The sequence below is a fragment of the Pongo pygmaeus genome, chromosome 17 (genome assembly GCF_028885625.2).
Source record: "Pongo pygmaeus isolate AG05252 chromosome 17, NHGRI_mPonPyg2-v2.0_pri, whole genome shotgun sequence".
NCBI classification, from domain to species: domain Eukaryota; kingdom Metazoa; phylum Chordata; class Mammalia; order Primates; family Hominidae; genus Pongo; species Pongo pygmaeus.
In genome coordinates this window covers 59,357,362-59,382,788 of record NC_072390.2, presented here as the reverse complement: position 1 = coordinate 59,382,788, position 25,427 = coordinate 59,357,362, and the positions used below count along the sequence as shown (strand labels likewise).

Genomic DNA, 25,427 nt, shown 5'->3' with positions numbered 1-25,427 from the left:
ATTTTAAGATGTTAAAGTGCACACGCAAGCACACACACACACACACACACAGATGCACATATGTATTTTAAGTCATCTAGAAAAATTCTATGTCCTTAGGAGGAAGAAACAGAGAAACCTTCAACCTCTCTGACCTTCTATCTCCGTCTTTTCTTTCTCTTATCTTTGTTTTATTTTATATTCTATTCTAAGGGAATCCTCAGGTCCTTCAATATTCTGGGTCACAGGCTTAGTCCACCAGTGAGAGGAGGGAAGAAATGGTGTGTTTAAGAATAGCTTTTTGGATTTCATGTATTTTTACCAATTTAGTGCATTCATCATATGTTCATTCCCTGACCCTTTCTCTCATCACCATAAAGGATCAAAATATACCCTTTTGTTGGTAAAGGGCCAATCCCTTGCAATGGCCCCAAAGTAGAGATGGGAGTATGTGCAGTGAGGGCAGACCCTGCAGAGCCAGAGGCCAGCAGAGCCCTGTGTCTGCGAAGTCAGAAGACAACCTGAGAGAATGTGCTTGAGCATCCTAAATCTGTTGAGACAAGTTTCATCAATTTTGTGGAACATGACAGAAAAAGAGGACAAAAGCATGAAGTTTGGGAGCAGATCTTATACAGCTTTCTCAAGATTCGAACCAACTGTCTCTCTCGTTTCCCTGGCATCTAGCTATTGTGGTCTCATTTTACAGAGAGACTAATGGAAGGACCGGAAAAACACCTCTGTGCCGGTTTTCCAGAAGGCAGAGTCAGAGGTGAGAAACTCTGGTTCCAGCCTTGGGTTCAGCTGCCTGAGCACCGCATGAGGAGCCATGGTGGCTGCCTCAGAGCTCAGAGGGTGTGGCACTGGTATCACAACCTCCTGGCTGCCTCTGAGACCCAGGGCAAGTTCCTGGAGCTCTCTATGCCACATTTGAGTCATCTGTAAAATGGGAATAATAACATCACATTGCGGTTGTGGGGAAGATTCGGTAGCAATGTGTGTCAAGTGCTTGGCAAAGTTCTCAGCTCCTCTAAGTAGCAAAACGGCAGCTGTTGTTATGTCCAGGAAAGCAACCTGCACAGCCAATTGGCTTTCTCTGTGATTCAGGGGTTCCACAAAAGAATGACTCACCTGGATAAGGGCGGTGGCTAATGCCATAATCCCAGCACTTTGGGAGGCCAAGGTGGGTGGATCACTTGAGCTCAGGAGCTCAAGACTAGCCTGGCCAAGATGGGGAAACACCTTCTCTACTAAAAATACAAAAATGAGCCGGGCATGGTGGCAAATGCCTGTAATCCCAGCTATTTGGTAGGCTGAGGTGAGAGGACTGCTTCAACCTGGGAGTTGGAGGTTGCAAAGAGCCAAGATCGCACCACTGCACTCCAGCCTGGCAACAGAGTGAGACTAAGTCTCAAAAACAAACAAACAAAAAAACAGAAATGACTCACCTATGCTTCTGATACACAATTCCCATTTTTCAGAAATAAGAAAACATAAAGAGAGTGGACACCAAAGAACCTTCAAGAAAACCTCCAAGGACAGCAAGGCCTCACCTTTAGCAAGCAGTAGGATCTGGGTGTGACTTACGGGACAGGTTGGACACAGAAAGAAAAACTTCTGTCAGTGGTGGATTTAATGTTTTCCCTGTTTTGTTTTTTTTGTTTTGTTTTGTCTTTCTCCTCCTGCCAAGGGATTAACGTATAGGTTCTTAAACAAGGGGATCCCCCACTTACAGCTGACAGCAGCAGCTGCAACCGCTGACTCTCCTGCAGAATGGCAGGGAATCGAATCAAAAAGAAAAGCAAGTGGACAACCTTTCCTCCGGGAGCATGAAACACAATACCAGCCTTTCGCCAAACCCGGCAGACACCAGCCCTGATTGGAGGTTGCCTCGGAACAAAGGGAAATTGGTATTTAAAAAAAAATCTTCTGAAAGCCAACTCAGCAGATGGTTTTTTCCTGGGCTCCAGGAGAAGGGGGGGGAAGGTGGGGGTAGGGGAAGGATGCTGGGATAACACAACTGCCACCAGGATACAGATGACTGAGAAGTGACAAAGATGGGCAAAGAGGGCTGACCTCTCACCCCAGAATTTCACAAAGGGCAATTACACCATGTGGTGGGTATCTGGACGCGCCCACTTCCAACCTGCAGCTGCTGTCCATCACAGCCACGTCTGGGGGCTTTATTAAGAGCAGAGGAGGAGCGAGGCCAGAGAATAAAAGGATATTGAAGGAAGAGATGGAAAAGTTTAATTAGCAACGATAGTTTGTTGGAAATCTACTATACAGTAGTTTTAAAGAAGAACACTTTCTATTTCCATTGCACTGTTAACATTTCAGAACTGTTTTATAGCCATTGGCTCAGATTATCTTCAGAATAATGTGGAAAGAAGAGTGACATTATTACTCCCTTATTAAATATGAGCAAACACAGATGGACTTGTTAAAGGCAGAACAGGGACTTGGACCCAGAACCCTTGACTGGGGAAACTGTTCCCCTCAGGCCTCAGGCTAGTCAGCGCTCATGGAATCTTATTTTGCAAGGGCCTCAGCTGAATCCCACATTCTCAGTCCAAACCAGGACACTTTAGAATACCCTGTAAATAACTTCTGGATTAAGTCACAGCGAGCCTATTATCCCACAGCCCTGTGCCGCTGCCAGCCCATCACTTCGTACCACGCCTCACTGCCGTTGTGACCTGCCCAGTGTTTTCTAGCAGGGATATGGCTGTGGGCAGTCAAGAAAGGAGCTGTGGGTCTCCAGGATGAAGCTGCAGTGCTGGAGTTTACCCACAGCCAGGGCCAAGCAGCAGAAACAACCAGATGAGTTTCAAGAGACTCAACTATTCTCTTCTTAAAGATGCCCCAGCAGGGCAAGGCAGGGTGGAATGTTTCGAAGATAGCTTCCTACTGCTGGAAACCAGGAGACCTGAGGGTTTGAGTCCCAAACACCCCCCCGACCAACCTCAGTAATTAGCTGTAAGCTCAGGCAAGCCATTTAAAACCCTCAGAGTCCTTTCCCCAGTTTATAAAGCAGGGAGAAATAACAACAACTTTGCTTAACTATATGAAGAACAAACCCAAAAGAAGGAACAGCTGGGCAGATGTGAGTACACTTTATCAAGGTGCTGGGCAGATGTGATTGTCCACACCATGCACTATCATCTGGATCACATATTTTGACAGTTACTTATTAAATACAGTGCCTGGGTTTTTCCCTAAATGTCCTGAGATCAATACTTCTTAGCAACATCTTTCTATACCCCACACAGCACTTAGGCTGAAAACCCCATAAAACTCTGTAGGTACTTCTAGAATTAAGATGCTTCAGCTCTGTTACAGTATATCTGGATAGGACAGCACTCACACGTGCATGCACACACACACACACACCCCCCGAGAGACACAAGATTTCAGATGTTTCTAATTACCAATGCAAAATGCACAGAGCTGACTAAGCAGGAGCTGTTTTGATATTAATAGAACAGAAGAGCTAAGGCCAGGCGCGGTGGTTCACGCCTGTAATCCCAGCACTTTGGGAGGCCAAGGCAGGCAGATCATCTGAGGTCAGGAGCTTGAGAGCAGCCTGGCCAACGTGGCAAAACCCCATCTCTACTAAAAATACAAAATAAATTATCCCAGTGTTATGGCACGCACCTGTAGTCCCAGCTACTCAGGAGGCTGAGGCAGGAGAATCGCTTGAACCTGGGAGGTAGAGGTTACAGTGAGCGGAAATTGTGCCACTGCACACCAGCCTGGGTGACAGAGCAAGACTCCTTCTTAAAAAAAAAAAAAAAAAAAAAAAAAAAGAAGAGCTAAGAAGAATTTGTTTAACATCTAGGCTGGAAAAATAAAAATAAGTGAATATTACATTAAAAGATACAACTCCTGTCCTTAGGGAGCTTACACCATAATTGAGAATAATAGACTTTACCTTTAACAACACACACTTAACAGCCCTTTAATTTAGATAAAGGAGGTCATTATATAAATGAGAAACCAGGTTCGGAGAAGGCAGATAGCCATCTAGAGATGTATCTCTACAGAATACACAGAAAAGGAATTCTGACTGAGTTGGGCAACTACATTTAAAAGTACCTTCTTACTGTGCCTTCTATGTAGTCATTAGACCCAAACCAGACCATCTGTATAACATTCGATTCACATCTCTGCCCAGAACTGTGCACAAAGAGATGATAATAATGCAAACACCTGAATTTTAGCCTAGAGAATCCACTGACTATCGGATGTGATAATTTGTACAGCAAAAGTAGCATAAGACAATATTAGTTTGACAGGTTTCCTTGACCTTGAGTTCAGTGTATATGAACAATGACATAGCTTCTAGAAAGTTGGTACAGCTTGAGGTCATGTTAATAGAGATAGTGTGTCTAGAACAGAGGAGGTTACAATCCCCTGACATAATGCAGCGCCAGACCACCTCCCAGTATTGTACTCTATTCTGTGAGCTCTCCCACTTATACCTTTTAGAAGAGACACTGAAAAACTAGTATTCCCAGCACAGGAACCAGGGTGGTTTGGCACCAGGAAATCATGGAATACAAGGAACACTTTCAGGAACTGGAAATATCTAGGCTATAAAAGGGATGCCTAGTGCAATATAAGAAAGAGCTTTCTAAAACAAGGGCTGCCGCAAAAGGTGGCATGTTCCCTCCCTGAAGGCCTTTGAGCAGCAGTCAAATAACTATGCCTTAGGGGGTTGGAAAGGGGTGCTTTGTTCCATTAAGGGGGGATGCTGAGGCCAGGCGCGGTGGCTCACATCTGTAATCCCAGCACTTTGGGAGGCCGAGGTGGGAGGATCACGAGGTCAGAAGATCGAGACCATCCGACTGACATGGTGAAACCCCGTCTCTACTAAAAATTCAAAAAATTAGCCGGGCACGGTGGCAGGCGCCTGTAGTCCCAGCTGCTTGGGAGGCTGAGGCTGGAGAATGGCCTGAACCCGGCAGGCAGAGCTTGCAGTGAGCAGAGATCACACCACTGCACTCCAGCCTGGGTGACAGAGCAAGACTCTGTATCAAAAAAAAAAAAAAAAAAAAAAACAGGGATGCTGAAAGAGAAATGCTCAGAGGCTCTTCTAATTTCTAGCAATATCCACGATTTTGGAAGTGTGACTCAGTTGTGGACCTATGCCTTTCTTTTGACACAGAGCTTCTGTTGTCAGCCCTCTCCTGCCTAATGACCAGATGCCTGATTCTCACCTGTGTCCTCAATGAATTCAACTTCTCATTCGAGGACCCTTTCTGGATCTCCCAATCTTGGCTTCCTTCATGATCCAACAGCACACAAGCCCAATCAGAAACACTGCCCTGCCATTTATCTAAATGGTAGGAATCAAGCAGGAAGACTGGGTTAGTTCAGGAACCTGATGACACAGGAAGAATCACACACCCAAATAAGTTAGTTTCTACATAATGCCGCCCCCAAAGGATAAGAATGGAGAAATCATGGAGAGTCCCATTGTACACTACAAAACCCACGATCCACCATGAGGAGCTACTGCTCTAAGTTGGTTCTGCAGGGGTACTCTGTGTTGTAAAAAATGCTGAAATTCCTGAGCTGAGTTCTCATGAACAACACTAAACAAATGAACTAACTGGCCTGGCATAAAAGGCTGTCCACACTCCTGGGCAAGTTTATATTTGCAAATGATTGCTTCTTATTGGCAAGACATGGTGGGCGGCCCACCTGGAGGGACAGAGCTGCTCTCTATCTCCTTTTAAGAATTTCCTACCCACCCCCAACCTCCTATCCCCCACTGTGAAACTGGCTAGAAACTTGTGGGAGGCAAAGAGGACCATCTGGTGGGGGAGGGACGGAACCACAATAAACAAGGTCTAGAAAACACACCAAAGCAACCTGCATTTGATACTAATGATGATTATCAAATGGCCTCACAGGCCAGGTACTGAGGTGGGAACTGCTCAGACTTCTCAGAGTAAATAAAGGTCTCCATTGTTTCCCGTGTGAGGTCACAGGCTAGTGGGGAGGTGAGGGAAGTTCGCCCAGGGAAGAAGGGGCAGGCAGGGAGCAAAATACAACAACCTGGGAATTCAGAGAGAAATGCAGACTCAAGATATACAGGGAGGCCCTTGCCTTCATAGGGCAACATCCACTGGGGTACTATGGAAAATGGTGAAGTGCCCTAGAGGTTGTGTAGTCAGGCCAGGCTGGTGGCCTATAATCCCAGCACTTCAGGAGGCCGAAGCGGGAGGATTGCTTGAGGTCAGTTCAGGACCAGCCTGGGCAACATAGCAAGACCTATCTCTACCAAAAAAAAAAAAAAAATTTAAAGATAAATCAGCTAGATGTGGTGGTGCACACCTGCCGTCCTAGCTACTCAGTAGGCTGAGGTGAGAGGATCACTTGAGCCCAGGAGTTTGAGGCCGCAGTGAGCTATGGTTGCACAATTGCACTCCAGCCTGGGCAACAGAGCAAGACCTTGTTTTAAAAAAAGAAAAAAAAAAGCAACAAAGAAAGAAAGAAAGGGAAGGAGGGAGAGAGGGAGAGAGGGAGGAAGGGAGGAAGGAAGGAAGGAAGGAGAGAGGAAGAAAGGAAGGGAGGAAGAAAGGGAGGAAGGGAGGGAGGGAGGAAGGGAGAGAGGAAGGAAAAGAAGGAAGGAAGGAAGAAAGGAAGGAAGGAAGGAAGAAAGGAAGGAAGGAAGGAAGGAAGGAAGGAAGCAAACAAGCTGTGGGTCTCCCGGATGAAGCTGCAGTGCTGGAGTTTACCCACAGCCAGAGCCAAGCAGCAGAAACAATCAGGAGGGAGGGAGGGAGGGAGGCGGGAGGAGTGGGGGAGGGGGGGGGGGCAAAGAAAAGAAAAGAGAAAAAAGTTGCACAGTTCAAACCTCTTGCAATGTAGGGCTCTGGGTGTTCTTGTTCAATGCACTCAGATGGCGGCCTCAGCTTGCACTCCCCCAGCAGCGGGGGCTCACTGATCCACCAGTTAATATAATTCGGCCTCAGGCAGACTCCATATGACGTGGCGTGGCTAAAAATCAGTGAAGGTGTTTGCATGTTGTGTTTGTCTGTATGCCTCTTGAGGACCTGGGTCTACTTAACTCCTGCCCTCCTCTCTGGCAGCCTCTTCCTCTGGCCACTGATGGCTCCATAGGGGAGTGACCAGAGCCTTAATGCCAACCTTCCAAGTCAAGTCACTCTGAGGACCATGCTGTTGAAACACTTTCCCCAAAGCAGTTTGGCTGTGTGCAAAGTATAACACAAATTTTTAGTTTATTGCGGATATTAGAAACTTCCTGGCTGGGTGCGGTCGTTCACTCCTGTAATCCCAGTACTTTGGGAGGCTGAGGTGGGCAGATCACGAGGTCAGGAGTTCGAGAGCAGCCTGGCCAACATAGTGAAACCTCGTCTCTACTAAAAATACAAAAGTTAGCCGCATGTGGTGGCATGGGCCTGTAGTCCCAGCTACTTGGGAGGCTGAGGCAGGAGAATTGCTTGAACCTGGAAGGCGGAAGTTGTAGTGAGCCGAAAACCTGCCATTGAACTCCAGCCTGGGTGACAGAGTGAGACTCCATCTCAAAAAAAAAAAAAAAAAACAACTCCTAAAATGCATGGCTTCAAGGCCTTGTGCTGTTTATTTTCTATATTTAATGTTGTCAGGAACCTGAACCAAGGCCTCAGTCCAGACTCTGAGACCCCACCCTGTGTTCTCCACCTTGACTATCCTTAGCGGTTCCCAGTAACTTCCTGAACAAAGCCACTTGTGTCTAATAAACAAGCAAAGCAGGTGAGGGATGTCCTGGGATGTGCTGCATTTTGTAGCTTGAAGGTAGGATGTTTTTAACTTAAACTTGGAGGAATCAGAAGAGTCAAAGATGTGGTAGGAAAAGGCAAAAACGGATTGTTTCTCTTGCCTTTTATTAAAAAGAAAAAAAGGAAATATAACTGCGGGTCAACTAGCAATGTAGCAATGAGAGGACTTTTTGAGGATGTAAAATTGCAACGATGAGGAAGAGGGGCCGACTTTGCAAATGCTGGAAGAGTAGCAGCCGCCAGCTGAACCCCACTTGGTGGTTCCTTTGACACTGCTTTGAAACTTTCATTTTGAGTCATCCTTTGTGCTCAGCAGTAATCCCGGTTTGGCAGATAAATGACCACAGAGATAAAAGACCTTTGAACTATCTCTAAATAAATCCGTATAGCAATTCCTACCACTAACACCAAAAAAAAAAAAAAAATCATTAGTGATATGCTCAACTAATAGAAGTTTCTCCAGGCATCAGACATCCGGCACTGGTGCTGCCCCCCAGCTAACATAATTCAACACAGCCCAGGCCTCCCAAGTGTCCAGCACCACTGCAGATCACTGTATGCCCACTCTGTGCCTCAACTAAGGAAGCTCCTGTGGATGATCAGCAGAGAGAGATGCCAAATAGCAATGAGAGCAGGACATACTGAGCAAAGGGCTGTCCTAAGTGCCCAACAGACAATTTCAACCTCACCACAGTGACATCAACAAGGAGGGGCTGCTGTTATCCCTGATTTTCCAACTGTCAGGAAACGTTTCAAGAGGTTAAGTCTTGCCTAAGATTATGCAGGCTGTCTCTGTCCAGAGGCAGAGAGACCATGTTCCTGGATTTCAGGGTATCTGAGTTCTAATCCACTTCCAGAGTGGAGGCTCTTTCTAACAGACCCTGTACTCCTCATCTAGAATTTCACATACAGAGCACACCAGCCATGCTTCAGAGAATAAATGACTTTCTGTCTGAACAGAGCACAGTTTTTGCTGGTTACTCTGCCAGATGCATTTTCAATGGCATAGAATTCACCAAAAAACCTTCCTTGGGTGGGGGGGGGTCCAAAGAGAAAAAAACAAAGAAGAGAACACCAAACCAGGAGGAAACAGCCAAGCTACATGTTTTAAACCCCCAGAGAATCCCAAACACAGGAAGAAAAAAAGAGAAAAATAGAAGACAGGGTTGAGGGATAACCAAATATTCCCAAAATATACTTACGGAACAGAAGTTTGGTAAATCACATTTTAAGCTCAACTCTGACCCTTGCTCCCATGATTTTAGATCTTTTGACATTTCTGGCTAAAAGGGAACAATTTGATGACGGAAGAGTGGGTCCAAACAGAGGTCAAAAATCTGTTTATAGTAATGAGAGTTCTTAAAGAGAAACACTTGCCCTGCTGATGAAACAGAATGGCCCTTAAAGTTTCTAGATTATAGAACAGAAACAAGACCTCAGAGGGAAAATGCTGCTTTGTTTTTCTTCTTCATCTCTTTCTTTTTTTTTTTTTTTTTTTTTTTTGAACACATAGAAGCTGAGAAGCAGGGAGGTAAAGTATGCTGGCCGAATGTGATTGTGAGTCACAGAGGCAGAGCCGGTGCCCAGGGCTCCCCATCTCCAAGGCCAAGGTTCTTTCCCTCACACTTTCAGCTGACATGTCCAATGCTCCCTGCTGCCCTGCAGAAAAGGTCGTTCCCCACCTTCCCTGCTGCTTTAGCTATAACATAATCAGAGAGAAATCTATCAGGAAACAATATTTCCAGGCATTCCAATGAATACATAGAAATGTCATACTTAAAAATGTTTTTAAATCTCAGGAGATAAAAACTAAAATGAAACAAGAGGGGAAATTCAACTTCTTGTGTAGAAATGCTATGGAGACCTCATCTCCAAGTCAGGATGAGGGTGTTGTGGAGGAAGAAGCTCATACTCCCAGGAGCTTGAAACACCACATTCCCACCCCCAGAAGAAGAGAGGCCAAGTCTTCTGTAAAGCAGTACACTTGGGAGTGACCAGAGAAAGTGCTGACAAAATAGGATGGCAAGGGAGGGACACCTGAACCACCAGGAGGGTAGAAGGTCCTCTGAGCCACCCACTAGTGTGAAGGAGGAGAAAACCATGGGTGCAGCAGCCAGAGGTTAGGCAACCTGCACCCTTGGCAAAGCAAGCCACCCCTCACCCTCTGCCAAACACCTCCTCTCATAGACCCCTCCTCACCCACCTGTAAACAAAATTGCTACAACCATTAAAGGTCAAGAGAAAAATGTGCTTCTCAGGACATGCCAGGAAAAGGGAAGAACCCTAGACCAATCTCTCCTTGCTGACAACTGTGTTACCAAAAGGCTCCCCTTTCATGTCTCCCATTTTAAGCTCCTCTGCACAGTCACTCTTACCAAGTTCCCCAGCACCCCTGCAACCGTTCCTTCTCCCTGATTCAAAGCCCTGTGAGCACTCCTGCTACTTACAGAATTAAATCCAAATTCGTTTATTCGACATTCATTGCTCTCTGCAATCTGATGCCAACCTCTCTTCCCATCAACAACACCTAAGAAACCTTTTTCCTATCCATACTTTGTGTGTTTGCTCTTTGTGTAAGGAGGAAATAAGTGCATGATTTATTTGGCTTCTCAAAAGCAGATTGTGAATGTTCAGGACAGAATACAAGAGTCTTTCCCTACGCATATGATGATGGTCTAGACCAAGACAAGTACTGAATGTGTTTCTGGGACCACGGCAGGCACCTGATGGGTATAACGTTGAAGTCCTTGCAACAAGAGGAAATAAGATCTCCCAATAGAACTGGAGAGGAGGAAAAATTAAATCCAAAGAAATGAAATAGAAGTTGTATTTTTGTCAAAAGCAAATAAAATTTGTAAGCACGATGAATAAAAAAAATAGGGCTTTAACTAGTGAGCTTTGAACACTCTCTCAAAACCATGGAAAACTTAGAATTAGGAAAAATGTGCCAGATTATGCTTGTGCCACCCCAGCTATATGAGAAAGTATGAAAAAAACACTCTAGTGATCCTCACCTTTCAGAAATCCTTTACTTTTATAGGGTGTGGCAACTAAAGGACTGGAATATACATTTGCTTGGAGTCTAATAGAATTGGCTTCATAGGAAAACCTCGCCCCTTCCAGCTCCTCCTCCTTTGAAGCAATCTGAGCCTCAAGTTCCTGTAAATAAATAAGATCTGCCTGGCAGGATTGTTATAAGGACTAATAGATAAGGTGAGTAATGTAAAACAGCTAGCAGAGGGTCTGCCATGTAGCTCAAGAAATCAGAGTTATTATGATGATGTTCGCTCTGTAAATTATCCATTTTCTTCTAAAATCTTCCTCTGAGTTATATCATGTAGAAATCATCACCTGTATTTGGCAGGTGAGGTAACTGGGGCTTCAGCAAACTCATACCGCAGATCCAGATTCACAAAGCTGCTTGGTGTCAGACTATCACACCACATCTCCTACCCTGAGTCACTCTATGGCATCCATTTGGAACTCCCATGCCCTTATCTTGCTGTTGAATCTAGACAGGTGTCCCTGACTCCCAACGTCCTCACGAAAGAGAAGAGCTGCTAAGCCCTGCCCAGCTTGGAAATTCTTCAAAACCCTGTCACTACTGGAATTTTTTTTTTTTTTTTTTTTTGAGATTGAGTCTCGTTCTGTCACCCAAAAAGGCTAGAGGGCAGTGGCGACATCTCGGCTCACTGCAACCTCCACCTCTTGGGTTCAAGCAATTCTCCTGCCTCAGCCTCCCAAGATGCTGGGATTATAGGCATGCACCACCATGCCCGGCAAATTTTTGTATTTTTAGTAGAGATGGGGTTTCGCCACGTTGGGCAGGCTGATCTCGAACTCCTGATCTCAAGTGCTCCACCCACCTCAGCCTCCCAAAGTGCTGAGATTACAGGCACGAGCCACCATGCCTGGCACTACTGCAACATTCTTCCAGAGACTCATCTTCATGTTCTCTGTTGTTTTAATCTAATCACCTAGAAGCGAACCTGAGGAAGTGTAAGTTATTAAGTCACTTACCTGAGTAAATTTAAGTTGCAACCATACTGGTCCCATGATAAAGAACAAGTTACATGTGTGGGGTCCATCTGCAAAATTAGAGCTGTCCAAAAGGAGAGTTCGGAGGCCCCGAAGCAGGTTCTGAGCTCTCCCCTCAGCCTCTACTTCCTACCAAATGCTGCTTTCACACCTCATGTAAAGCATGTAAATCCATCATAGGCCCTCTCCCAAATAGCATCTCAATTCCTATCCTAGTTTTATATGAAAGAGAAAAGAGACTTCTATCCTGGTTAGAAGAGTCCATGCATCCTTGAGCCAGGGAGGTAGTACTTTCATGGGCTCCTCCTCACAACTTACCACTTAAGTGGCGATGTTCCCTGACCATCTATAATGCTTCTCCAGTTTGGAGAGTTAGCCCTAGGTTTAAAATTTGGAACAAGGCTGTTGACGATGCTAGACATATATGCCTTCATCCCAAAGCAGTGGACCATGTATAACTAGAGTTAACGTCACAGAGAACTAGCCTATGATATGTAAGTCATGCTACCCTTATCACACAGAGCTTTCTTTTCAAACACCAGTGAAAAAGAAAATCATTTGGGATCCCATATAAGCTGTCTTTGCCTGGAGCTGTCAAGCAATGACTTCAGCAAAATGAACTGGTTCACTTAAATAACAACAACAAAAAGCAGCACATAATATAACACCTAATTCCCCCCAGCCTGCAAACTTGGAGGCTGAATTATTAAAGCAAAACAAAATAAAACAAAACCTTTATTATCCTGAAACTCTATGTCCTTACCCTAAGTTAAGGATCAAAGCACATTTTTTGTAAGGATCAGAGAGTAAATAGTTGAATCTTTGAAGGTCATAGTACATCTGTCACAAGAACTCAACTCTGCCACTATAAGAAAAAGCAGTCAGAGACAAAACATAAACAAATGAACTTGGCTGTGTTCCAATAAAATTTTATTTATAAACACTGAAATTTAAATTTCATATGCCTCACATATTACAAAATATTATTATTCTTTTGATGTTCTTCCAACCTTTTAAAAATGTAAAAAACATTATTTGCTCAGGGGCAATACAAAAACAGGCAGGGGGCTGGATTTGGCCCACAGGCTACAGTTTGCCAACCCCAGCTCAAAGTCAGCACATATATTCAGATGACTCCCTAGTAGGAATCGCTACCAGCTCAAAGATCAGCTTAACAGGGCTTCCTTTCTAGCTCCTAGTGTAGGAGTTGCTTCCCAGAGGCCACTCCATGTCCACTTCTTCAAAGAGTGGTACAACTTATAAAAATAGATCCAGAAGGTGATTTCAGGATTAGATGCTGGTGTGTTGCTTACAAAACCTCGTCCTCGTCCATTCTGAGCCATATTACTGATCACATATTTCTCATTCATACAAATAAGTAAATTCTGCAAGTTTATGCCACTAAACTTTTCCATACACATAGTAGGCAAGGTTTCTACATCTCACCCTCAGCTTTAGCCTTTGCTTACTCTCTGGTTGCAAAACAGCAGGAATTAAGGGTAATAAAGTTAACATTCTCATCCCGTGGAGATCAGAGGATGTTCCTGTCATCTATCAAGTAATTGAGACTCAGTGATGATAGCTTTATTAATTCATTTCTGGAAAGTAACAGTGCTAGGCATAAATAAATGTAAGAAGGGTGGAGAAGTACCATATGAAGCAAGGTTCTAACGATTAAAAAGTTTTGAAGGGTATTCCCATCACAGTGTCATCATAAAGAGCACTGTGCATTGAATTTCAGCCCTTCTTCTTCCTCTCTGTCCCCTCCAATTGCTGAGGCATAAAAATGCTTACTTGGCAAATCACATATTCAAATAAGCAATTTTATTTCTTCCCTATAAAGTCCACAAAGAGCATCCAGCTTTTTGGGTGAAAATGACCAGCCTGAGAACTTCAGATATGAGCACCAAGGTCCACTGCACATTTCAGCTTTGAAATCATCCCGATGGTACAGATTCCAAAACATTATTCTGGTGTGTTCCAATGGGGAGAAAGCTATATTTGGGAACAATCAGTGGCTTTAGGAAAAGTGGTACCTAATCAGGACAATGTATTCTCTTTTTAGGGCAGCGAATTTGGGTTTGAACTCCCAAAACTGTGGGTTGCTGCTTAAATCCTGGCAGTGAAGGTGATGGAGACAAAGGGTAACCATTTCTCAAGACAACCCACACACACAAAAATACAACAACACACAAAGAACTGGCCAACTCAATGGCCAGAAACAAAGATATTCATTTTCATATCTTAAGAGACCCAACTCCAACGCAAAGCCTCACTTTCAGAGCCTGATTTGAACTGTTGCATTTTCTTGCGCGAATCTCAGAAGTTTCTGTATGTGTGGAGATTAAACCTTTGGTTTCACGACAGAGTATCCAGAAATCACTGCAAAGTTGTAATGCGGGAGGAGAGAGCACGACCTCTATGTTCTGGCAAAACAAACCAATTTCTAAAAGTTCCTTTGTCTTCCAAAATGTTAAACTAAGGTAACCAATTGTCCCAGTTTGCTAGGAACTGGGGCAATTTCTGGATGCAGAATTTTCAGTCTTGAAACCAGGACAGATTTTTTGGGCAAACTGTGAGGAGTCAGTCACCCTAGAAAGTCTCTTCTAGCCCATTCTTTGGATTTTAAATGCAACCAAATCAGCCACAACACCCGGTATAAGGATGGACACAAGCCCTGTGCTAAAGAAATAATATGATTCCTAGTGGTTTTATTGAAAATAACTACTCCAAAGCTAAAAAGAAAAAAAAAGAAAAAGAAAAAAAAAAACCTCATGGTAACAGAAATGCTATGGATTATCTTTGGGCTATAAAGAAGAGAAGTTCATTAATTTGTGCCATTTTTAGCTGATCCACATATCTAGAGCCCAAATAAATGATCAAATGTCAGGGAAAGAGTGACAAAGATTATGATTAACACCTACAACCTAGAACACCAAAACTCTGTCAACAAAAGGGCTTCTTCCAGAGCCATCCCCAAGTCCCAAAGATTCTCGAAGACAAAAACTTACTATACTAAGGCAGTCCTCTGCTATCATAGCTGAGTGCCACACACAGGAAGGGAGGTCACTGTAAGTCACTGTAACCCCCTAAGATATAAAATGAATTCAATGAAATATGAACTCATTGATTCCCAACCAATTGACACCACCAACCACCTGTCTAGCTACTTTGCACATCCACATTTGACTTTTAGGAGGAAAATGACAACCAACCAAGTTGAGTCAATGCCCAATCTTAAAAGTCCATGATGTGCTGGACAGAGATTCAGGCCAATCACTTGCCCCCTTTTTTGTTTTTCTACAGTTCCAGTTCTAATGCTCATCACTGGCTTTCACAATGATGATTTTTCAGCTCTGTAAGAGTCTCAGTTACTACAAAGACTGGGCTTCCTTAGTCAGGCAAGTAATTCATCTTAGGAAGATTTACAGTAGTAATGACTGAAATCAAAAGGAGATTTTAACAATTCTTGACTGTTCTGATTAACTCAAATTTTTTAATATCTCGCTCCTAACTATGAAAACTAATGCAAACAAAGAAAAAAATACTAAAAAGTTTGTTATGGCTTAGCTGACCCAGGCACTTGGCTGTTATACAATAAACAAGAACTCTCCAAAATTACAATTCTATAGCTATTTTTTGTCAGATATGCAGAAGATATGATAATGAACTAGACATTATACCAAGATTATAGCAGAGGTGTTTCTTCTTGAGTCCCTAAATATTTCATCAAGGAGATTGCTAATTAACAAGTAGATAAGTACAGATGACCCTTGAACAACACGGGCTTGAACTTCAAGAGTCCACTTATATGAAGATTTTCTTCTGCCTCTGCCACCCCTGAGATAGCAAGACCAACCCTTCCTCTTCTTCCTCATCCTCAGCCTACCCACCATGAAGACGATGAGGATGAAGACCTTTATGATGGTGCACTTCCACTTAATAAATAGCAAATATATTTTTTTCTTCTTTTTGATTTTCTTAAGATCATTTTCTTTTCTCTAGCTTACTTTTGGAAAGAACACAGTATATAATACATATAATATATAAAATAAGTGTTAATCAACTGGTAATACTACCAGTAAGGCTTCCGGTCAACAGTAAGCTATTAGTAGTTAAGTTTTGGGGGAAGTCAAAAGTTGCACACAGATTTAACTGTGCAGGGGTCTGAGTCCCCAACCCCACGTTGTTCTAGAGTCAAGTATAATATATAAATAGACCCTAAGAAGTTGAGGATAAAATAGCAAAAACAGAGACACAAACAAAAACAACTATAAGACAGGGCTTCCTACCTTCTTTTTGGAGTGGCTTCTTTCTTCCTCCTTCATGGCTTTGCTATTTTTTCCAGCACGGGACACCTTCTGGTCCCCAGACTGCTTGATGGTGATCTTGATCTCAGGTGGACATATATAGTTCTCCAAATTCTTTGGGGGTTTCTTAGCCCGCTTTGTGGTCTGAATCTTTAGCTTCAGACTTCCCTCTGTGAAGTTTGCCTCCTTGATAGAAAATTCCTGCTCTTCCAAACCATCTCCTGCCACCCATTTCTCACTGTCCGCGTTGGAGTTGGAATCCACATCCCGCCCTGAGCCTAGTTCATCCTCCTCCTCTGGCTCCATGCGTTCTCCACCCACCGGGATCCCCTTCCCAGGTCCTGGAGTGGAGAGCAAAGGTTCTCCTGCACAGCCAGGAGCAGCTGGGGGCTTGGCTGAGGAGACCGGCAGGAAGTCTGACTCGCCCCCTCTTTGCCGGGAGCTGCTTAAGGTTTCCCTGGACTCCATGACAATCTCTACAGTCTTCAGGAGTTCTCAGGAGGGGGAAGGGGGAAAAGGGAGAGGGAAAGGTGAGAAGAGAGGACACCCAAAATTCCAAGAACAAAGTGGTCCAGTTGCTAGGGTCAGATTCCCAGGGATGGAGACACGATGAGGTGTTCAGAAGAGATCAGATCTGCAACTGAGAAGCAAAGAGACAGTTAGGCATGGCAGAAAGGAAAATGACCCCCAAGGTTACTCAACCAAAGTTCTAGAGATCCCCTTCCACTTATCTATGGCATCCAGAAAAAAAAATTGATGGAAAAACAGCTAACCAGAATAAGCACATCCCCAAATTGGATTTTACTAGAGCAGAGGGAAAAACACATTCACACATGCCTTCATAATGGATTGCTATTAATTTTATGGCTGTAGTCCCAAGAATAAAGATAAGAGATGCGAGTTCTCCAGCCTGGTAGCAAGCTAGAGGTTTCTTTATACTGAAGCTTCAGCTGGCTGAGTCACTGTTAAAACAAGTCATGACGAAAGGGAAGTCTGAAGTGTTGAGGCTCAGGTCTGCTGGAACTGTATTTGGTTGGCTTTTTGCACCACTTCTCTCTCACATGTGAAGAACAGTTTGCAAAGCTGAGCACAACCCCCAGGCTGCCTGGGCCAAGCTCTCCACCCACTTGGAGGAGGGGCATTCAGCCTATCTCTTAACCGTTTTACCTTTATCATTTTTCACTATGCATTATTTCAATTATGCAAAGACCTCTTTATTTCTTCAAGCAAATGCAAAGCTTAGGTGTGAGGCTCACAAAAAGAAAATAAAAAGAGTTCAGTGGCAAATCACTTATAACACTGTGATTAATGGAAAACAACCTCAACAAATGTTTCTACTGACACAAAAGAGAGATATTTAATCATTATCAATTATTTAGATTAAAAATAGCCTTTCTAGACAGTTGTAATTCCCTTTCTGGTTTCTTAAATGGAGTAGTATTGTGTCTCCATAGCAGCAAAAGAGAAAAAGGGAGAGAAGGAGCATTTTATAGGCCTGTGGAAGTGTCAGGAGTCCCCCCAGGATCTTCCTCTCTACCTTCCTCCAAGATGAGAAGAGAAAAATCAGTTAGGCTCTCTCTGAACTATCACAGGATCAGCTAAACTCTCCTTCACCCTTCTTCACCCCACGTCCCATTATTCCCAATTTCATACTCATAATTTTCAAAGCCCAAAAGGAAGCCCAAATGCTCAGTCTCAAGAGAAAACCAAGAGCCCTGGGGCTGCAAACATCACATCCTCCCACCCTTAGGCTGTAGGCTGGATCACACTCAAGCCTTCTCAGCTGCTGAACACCTAAGTTTCCCAGCGGAAGACATGACTGTACATCTTAGGTTTCTACCTCTGAGCCCATCAATTTAAAGAAGTGGCTGGCAAATGTGCCCACCAGAAAATGCCCAACGATGCCTGCAAAGACACATTCAGAATAACCAAGAACTGGAAGCCTGAAGACCAGACATTTGTCTTCTGTCTCCGGAATCAGCACATTTTTAGCTGACACCCTGTGAGGAAGCCTGCCAGGAAGGCAGCCCCAGCTCCAACACGGACCCTGCTCCCCAGAGAAGTCCAGGGGCATATTCAGCTACTGGAAAATGCTCAGCCTTGCAGAAAGACACATTTACAACTGCTTCCACTTCGGGGAAGATCAATGAATACAGCTTTTCTGAAAAAAAAGAAGCTGCCCTAGTGAGAGCATGAACATCTTCACTGAAACTGTTGAGCCAAAACTGAAAACAGCCACCTGTGACCCATGCTACAAGATGGACAAAGTCTCCACTTTGGGAGGTGGGGAGAAGCTAGACCAGATGACACTTGATGTTTCTTTTACTGATAAGATTTTTTGTCTCATCTAGATTTATCTGCCCAATAATACACATTATTTTTAAAAAGTTATACTCAAGTTGACTTTACAGAGGCCTCTCTTACTAGTGTCAGGCACCACCCCAGCTGCTGGAGACATCAGTGTACCTTAGGACATTTCCCCATTTGTCAAGCGGTAAGAATCCAGTAGGTCTTTCTCAGTGTGTATCCCAGATCCATGCAAATTGCAAGCCATGTTTTCTTATGGCAGTAATGTTCACAGTCTATTCCCTTTGGCAGGAATCTCCAACGACATTTTAATTCTCTAATACCTACCTATAAAATCTCCCCAGGTCAGGAGAAAAGGCAACGTATATACATACAAAGTTCCTAAATGAAATCCATTTGGACCTTTGAACCAGAGTAGGGAAATGTATGTTACAGATTCTGTGATACAATAAAAGAAGGTGAACTCTAAACTTTAGATGAATTGATGGGTTTATACAATGAATATATTATTAATATTAAGAAAACATCTTCCATTAAAAAAAGATTCACTTCAGAGTGAAATAAATGAAACAATCATTTCTTACATTTTACTACATGTACAAGACAAAGTTCTGAAACTTAAAATTCAAGTCATAAAAGATCCACACACAAAAAAAATTCAATACAAAAAAATTTTTTTCAGTTCTCCTCAAATCAAAATACTAAGGAAAATACAATCTTTTTCCTCGAGGAAGTTACACTTTTGATGGGAGATTTGACAAATCACTCTAAAACAATGCAGAACTTTATATGTACTGTAAGAAAGGACAGAATCAAAAGGAAGAAAGTTTTCTCCACTTGAGCAAGGTGTAGATAGATAGGAAACTACACAGAAAGGCTTTGAGGAGAGCACAAGACAGATCGTTGATCTTGATGGGGGTTTCCCAGGTAGAGCAGGAAGAAGGAAGACATAGCAGAGAAAGGGAAGGCATGAGGCCACGTCCTGGGCAGGCGTTTGCAGGGTTATGCAGAAGAAACAGGGAATTGATGTTTGGCTAGGAAGTATGGTAGAAACTGGGAACCTGTGAGAGGTAAGGCTGGAAATAAATGGTCGTGGCAAAGTCATGAACATCCTTGAATGTTGCGCTAACGAGTTTGGATTTTATCTTACAGGTAATGGGAAGCCAATTAAGGAATGGCAGTGGAGAAGGAATAATATCAAATCTATGCTTTAGGAAGATAATTCTGGTACATGGTGTGAGGGTTGGATTAAGGGAATCTGATGTTAGAGGCAGGGGGCCATAAGAAAGTTCAGCTGAAATTTCATTCATGTTGCTTGAAGACCCAAACCAGGGCAATGTGAGTATGCCATAATAAATACCGTAGGTAAAACAGTAATGCAATTTCAAATAGCCTTAATCTTTAGGAATTCATCTATTCCAGACTTTTCATACTGATCTCGCCTTAAAAGACCAAAGCAAATTAGCCACCAACTTGCACTAACTACTCAAGTCAAACCAGTCTCCACAGCAATGTTATACATAGTTCTTTCTCTATTTTTTAAAATACACAGAATCTGTTCTTATATCCACTTCCTCTCATCCTTGCAATGCCGGCCATACAATTGGTGTTCCCTGAATGTTTGTTGCATGAAGGAATGAATAAAAAAATGAATAAAAAGATCCCAAGCCTTTCCATATTTCCAGGTCATCCCCAAGTCTTCACTTCTCCATGGCAACATTCTGTAAACTCCAGACCATGGTGCTCACTCCTTGGCCAGACTGACATTGCACCCAGCTGTATAGTTCGCCACTAAATACCAGCCTTGTATTGTCTTCTAGTTGTTCTGAGCATATAAATCTTATTTCTCTAAAATGACTGCAGCTCAGCCTCGGGCTGAGACTAACTGTAGTTGTATAATGCTGACATTACCTATAGCATCCATTGCAGGACTGGGTGCTTGGAGAATTTCAAGTTTTTTCTGAATGAAAATGGCTTCGCCCTCTGACAGCTATTCAAAGTCGCGTAGTTCAAATTACTCCTACTGCAGCTCCACCCACCCAGGCAGCAGCCCCAGCCAAATTTGCTGCCTATCCTGAGGATTATAATCCAGCCCCTGGTGTCCATATGTGACCCTCATCTTAGACAAATAAAATAAGATAAGCTTTCAAAAGAAACAGCGAAGAAACCTAACCTGTCTGTTTACTTCATCAGCACACAAAGCTGTTGTTCTCCTTTAGCTTTCTTCCCAGCACGTACCTGCCTCCCCAAATTCACAGTTCAATTTTTTGGTGAGTCTGGGTGTCAACTGCGAGTCCTCTTGTGATTCAGCCCTGCCAAAATGCACGTGTGAGCACACGCACAGGCTCACGCACTCAGAGTTGGGGAAGCCAAGGCAAGGTAAAAATGTTTTGCCTTGTCACATTCCAGCAGTCAGTGACTCCTCCTGAGGGGGCGGGCACACAATGGACACTCTGTACTTGGCTCAGGCCTTCAGTCCAACAAAAGTTAACCCTCCTATGACTGCCTGCAGGACTTGGGCAGGGGCGGCAGTGGGGGCTGGGAGTGGAGGAGGATTGGAAAGATAAAATTGCTTAGGAGATAACAGCCTTGTGGGCCCCAGGCAAACAAAAGGGCAAGGAAAAGAAATAGATGTATTTGGAAAGAATACTGAGATAGGAGTCCAAAACTTAGTCTTTATTCCTAGCTCTGCTGTTCACAGGCAGTCAGATGCTAGACAAGCCACTATGAGTCTTTTACCCACACTTTGTGGATCTCTTATGACCCACACTTGCCTTAGCAATGAATGGGTTGGGACCAAAGTCTGTTTCATACTCAACACTTTGTAATTTTGCCCTGCAGAGCCATAGACCTATGCGTACACTCCAAAATGAACAGCATGAACCTAAAGAATTATTTCTCTGAATGGCCAGGGGAATCCTGCTTGGCTAGACGTGACTTATACACAAATAAGTTCCAGAATACATCCTCCCTCCCCTCCAAAACTGCTAGATAGAATATTTTTCCTAGTCTAAAATACATTCTCCAACTGGGAATTCTTACTTATTCTGAAGCCTGGTGGAAATGCAAGTTCTTGAGCTCCACTTACTGAATCAGGGCTCCAGAACTGGGACCCAACACGCCGGCTTTTACCAAGCCCTCTCGGTGGTTCTGATGGCCTAGAGTCAGAACCAGTGCCTTAGACTTTGCCTGGTCTGTATGATTACCCCTGTTAGGTTGCTAGATCATAGGCATTATTATTGAGTACATGAGGGTATTTCTCCCTTACAGCAGTACTGTGAGTCTCTTGGGAACAGGCAGGACTTGTGTCGTATTCATCCACAAAATCCTAACACCTAGCACCATGGCCAACACATAATCAACACTCAAGAAATGCTGGATGGCTGAATTAACAAGTGAACAAAGCAACTCAAGCTGGGCTTCCCAGCATCATTTATTCACCTCCCTCTTCTGCTTTGCCCAGGTGCCATGCACATACAGGCCGTTGTCATCCTGACTGTTGCTTTCCAAAAGGACAAGGTGGTAGAGATAGGGCCCTTAGTATATTCAACAGGAGTCAAAAGAAATGAATTCCTGGCCTAGTTCTGCCACTTAGGAGCCTTCACAAGCCTCTTTCAGCCTCAGTGTCTCATCAACAGAACAGGAAAAAAAAAAAAAAAAAAAAGATGGTTTCCCAGCCTACTTCACTAGCTTATGGTTTTTACTTTTTAAAAAATTTTTACTGTATTTCTTGGTAGAACTCCATGCTCCTTATTACAAAATAAACACATGAACAACACGTGCACCTCTCAGGTCTTAAAGGCAAACAATCCCAAATACAGGAAGAGTACTCGGCTTCATTCCTGAACTTTTGCAAACTTCCCCAAGCTCTTCATCCTCAGTCCTCCCTTGGCTCTGGACTCTGCAAATTCCCATACCACAAGGCATTTCTTTCATCTTCACACGTAAAAGACACTGGGCTGACTAGATAATTCTCAGGCTAGAACTTTTTGCCTCAAAACTTTGTAGAATGTCTTTCAGCATTTAAAGTAATGAAGGGAAAACAGAGGCTGGCCTGGTTTGGTTTCCTCTATAGACAACTTGCTTTATGCGTTTATAATTGAAGACTTTCTTTTTCATTATGTTAGAATTTTATTAATGACAAAATGAGTGTAGTGTGGAGCTGTCTCCCTTTAATTTTCCTGGAACATAATGAGCCTTTTGGATCTGTAGATGCAGGTTCTTTCTAGTTCAGGAATGTTCCCTTCAATTATTCCTTTGGTAATTTCTTCCATTAAATGGTTCTGACTTCTTTCAAAGTTTTTCCTGTAATTCTGAGTTTAGAGCTCTCATCTCTGTTCTCCATTTCTATCATTTTCTCTCTCACTGCTTTTCTTTCCTTCTTTTGCCTTGTAGGAGAGCATACCCCAATCTGTTCTCCATAATACCAATTTGATTCTATTTTCCATGCCCCCTTTGCCTTTATTGACTTCACTGTGGATTTTTTTTTAATTCTGCAATTGCACATTTTGTATCCCTGCAATCTTTCTTTACTTTATGCATCCACTTTTCAGCTGATTCTGATGTCTTTTCATCAGCATGCTCCGTCCTTGTTTCTTAATGCTCCTTTTCCACGGGTCATACTTCTTGTCAAAGATGCCAGGTAGCTTTCTGAAACTCTAATGTTGCTGTTGGATTAACTAATTTTCCTGATATTGTTCCTTTTACCTCGTTTTAAGTGTTTCTTCCACCTCAGGAGGCCTTGTGTTGGGTTCTGTTTCTTTGCTCACACTCTGATGAGGAGAGAGTCTGGCCTACAGAGGAAGTACTGGACTACAGAGGAAGAACTGGACTACTTTCTACCCATTGTGAAGCCAGTCACATCCTCCTCTTCGAGCTACTCCTCTTATCAGAGACCATATCAAGTTCTAGTGAACAGTAACCAGGGATGCGATGAAGCTAGTGTCTATGGGTTCATAAGAGCCCACTGTGTGTATCTCTCCCCAGCTCCACATTCAGTGGCATTAAGTTGGTAGCTTAAAACTCAGCCATGGGTTGCGGCGGCGCATGTCTGTAATCCCAGCACTTTGGGAGGCTGAAGCGGACAGATCACCTGAGGTCAGGAGTTCGAGACCAGCCTGGCCAACATGGCTAAACCCCATCTCTACTAAAAACACAAAATTAGCCGGGCATGGTGGCGTGCACGTGTAATCCCAGCTACTCAGGAGGCTGAGGCAGAAGAATCACTCGAACCCGGGAGGCTCAGGTTGCAGAGAGCCGAGATCGCACCACTGCACTCCAGCCCGGGCAAGGGAGCTCAGCCATGGTGGGAGTGTTTACACCGTAAGAACGAGCAACCTTTACAAGTCAGTGCTTTTAAAAAATCTGGAGAACAGGGTGTTAAGCATATACTAGAACACCACTGAGAGTACACATCCATCTACTATTGTTTTGCTGAACTGGGAAGAGTCTTTTCTGTTGGATTCACAAAAACAGCCGAACAGCTAAACTTCACAATATGCCCTGTGACAAAGACTCCATGCTCACCTCAGAACTTTACTTGAAGCAACATCTCTGCCCAGAAGTCAATGCCCTTCTTCCACTCCTCCCAGAATTCCCTTCCCACTCTTGCCTGTTTGTCTTCTGAGAGCTATAGTCTTTGAGAATATGCATAATGATGTCAGGGAGGGAAGTCTTTAGCAGGTTTTGTTCAAGCTGCCCTTACAGTAGACTTGAGGACTGCCTGCTTTTCTAGTTGACAGAAACTGATTAAGAAAGCAAATGGTGTAAAAAGATGGAGTGTGATCCTACTTAATTACAGATGAGGAAGAAATTGTATTTTCAACCTAGACTCATTGGCCTATAGTTATAAGAATCTCTTGTCAGGTTCTGGCAAGAGACTGACTGTCTGACTTTGGCTTTGGGAGTGGTTGATTATTCATCCTTCTTTATGTCTTCTAAGGTATTTTGGTGGGGAGTCACAAGTGACTTCATGGGACTTTGCATGCACCTGGAATCTTCCTCTTGCTCCCCTGGAGTTAGCACTTCTTCATTACTCAGGCTGAGGTTAAATGCCTCTTCCCTGAACATCGCAAACCAGATCATAACTCCCCATTTTGTGCCTTTGTAGGCCAGAACTTGTCTTTCCTAACGTTTATTATATAATTAAATATTTGTGCCATTCTTGGTTTCAAACTCTGCCTTCTCCACTAGATGATAAGCCCTTGAAGGTAAGACCTGTGCCTATTTGGCTCACCATGGTCATCCCCAGGGCTTGGCACAGTTTCTGATACAGAGAGACACTCCAAATTATTCATTCAGTGAATGTTGAATGAGAGGCCAGACAGACACCACTTGACTCAGGTACCTATAACTGAGTAATCTTTCCGGAATTCCTTCCTGCTGCAGAAACACCCAGAGTAAATGGTCCATCAACATTGGTAAATCTAGCAGGTGACCCAACTCTTACCTAGCTCTCAATCGGCAAGAGCAAGGGCAGCTCTACACCATGGTTCTCTGACCTTGAAGATACATCATCTGCCTATAGCAAAGGACAAAGCTCCTACTCAGTGGTGTTTTTATACTCTGCACTTGTGTGGTATGTTCCTGATCACATTTTACCTCTTCCAAGCAGCATTTCCAGACTACTTCACCTACCACATGCTCTAGCAGCATCTCATAAGCTGCAGATCTCCCAAGTCCCACTGATGGGCATTACTATATATGATTCCCTGATAGGTCCTCTGGTTAGCTGGCCCTTTCTCCTTCCTCTACTTGGTTAACTCTTGTTATCCTGCAAGAATTGTGTCAGGTTTCACCTCCTTCATGGAGACTGGCTGGAACCTCCTTTTCTACCTCTTCCTGCATACACATGTGCACAGATACACACACACACACGGTCTTGCTCTCACTTCCCTGGTCATTCTGCTATCACAAAGCATTTGGCAAGCTCTGTTTCAACATTTTAATTACCTGCCTCTCTCTCCCACTAGACCACAAGCTCCATGAGGACAAGGGCTATATT

At 43.6% G+C, this 25,427-nt stretch overlaps 1 protein-coding gene across 1 annotated transcript in view; it reads right to left on the bottom strand.

Annotated features, from left to right (window-relative positions):
- Positions 1-25,427, bottom strand: part of SETBP1 (SET binding protein 1) — a 383,612-nt gene that overhangs the window by 346,244 nt on the left and 11,941 nt on the right. The window contains exon 2 of the mRNA XM_054460266.2: positions 16,100-16,757. Within this exon, the coding sequence (XP_054316241.2) occupies positions 16,100-16,585 (486 nt within the window). The 5' untranslated portion in view covers positions 16,586-16,757. The remainder of the gene's footprint in view (positions 1-16,099; positions 16,758-25,427) is intronic.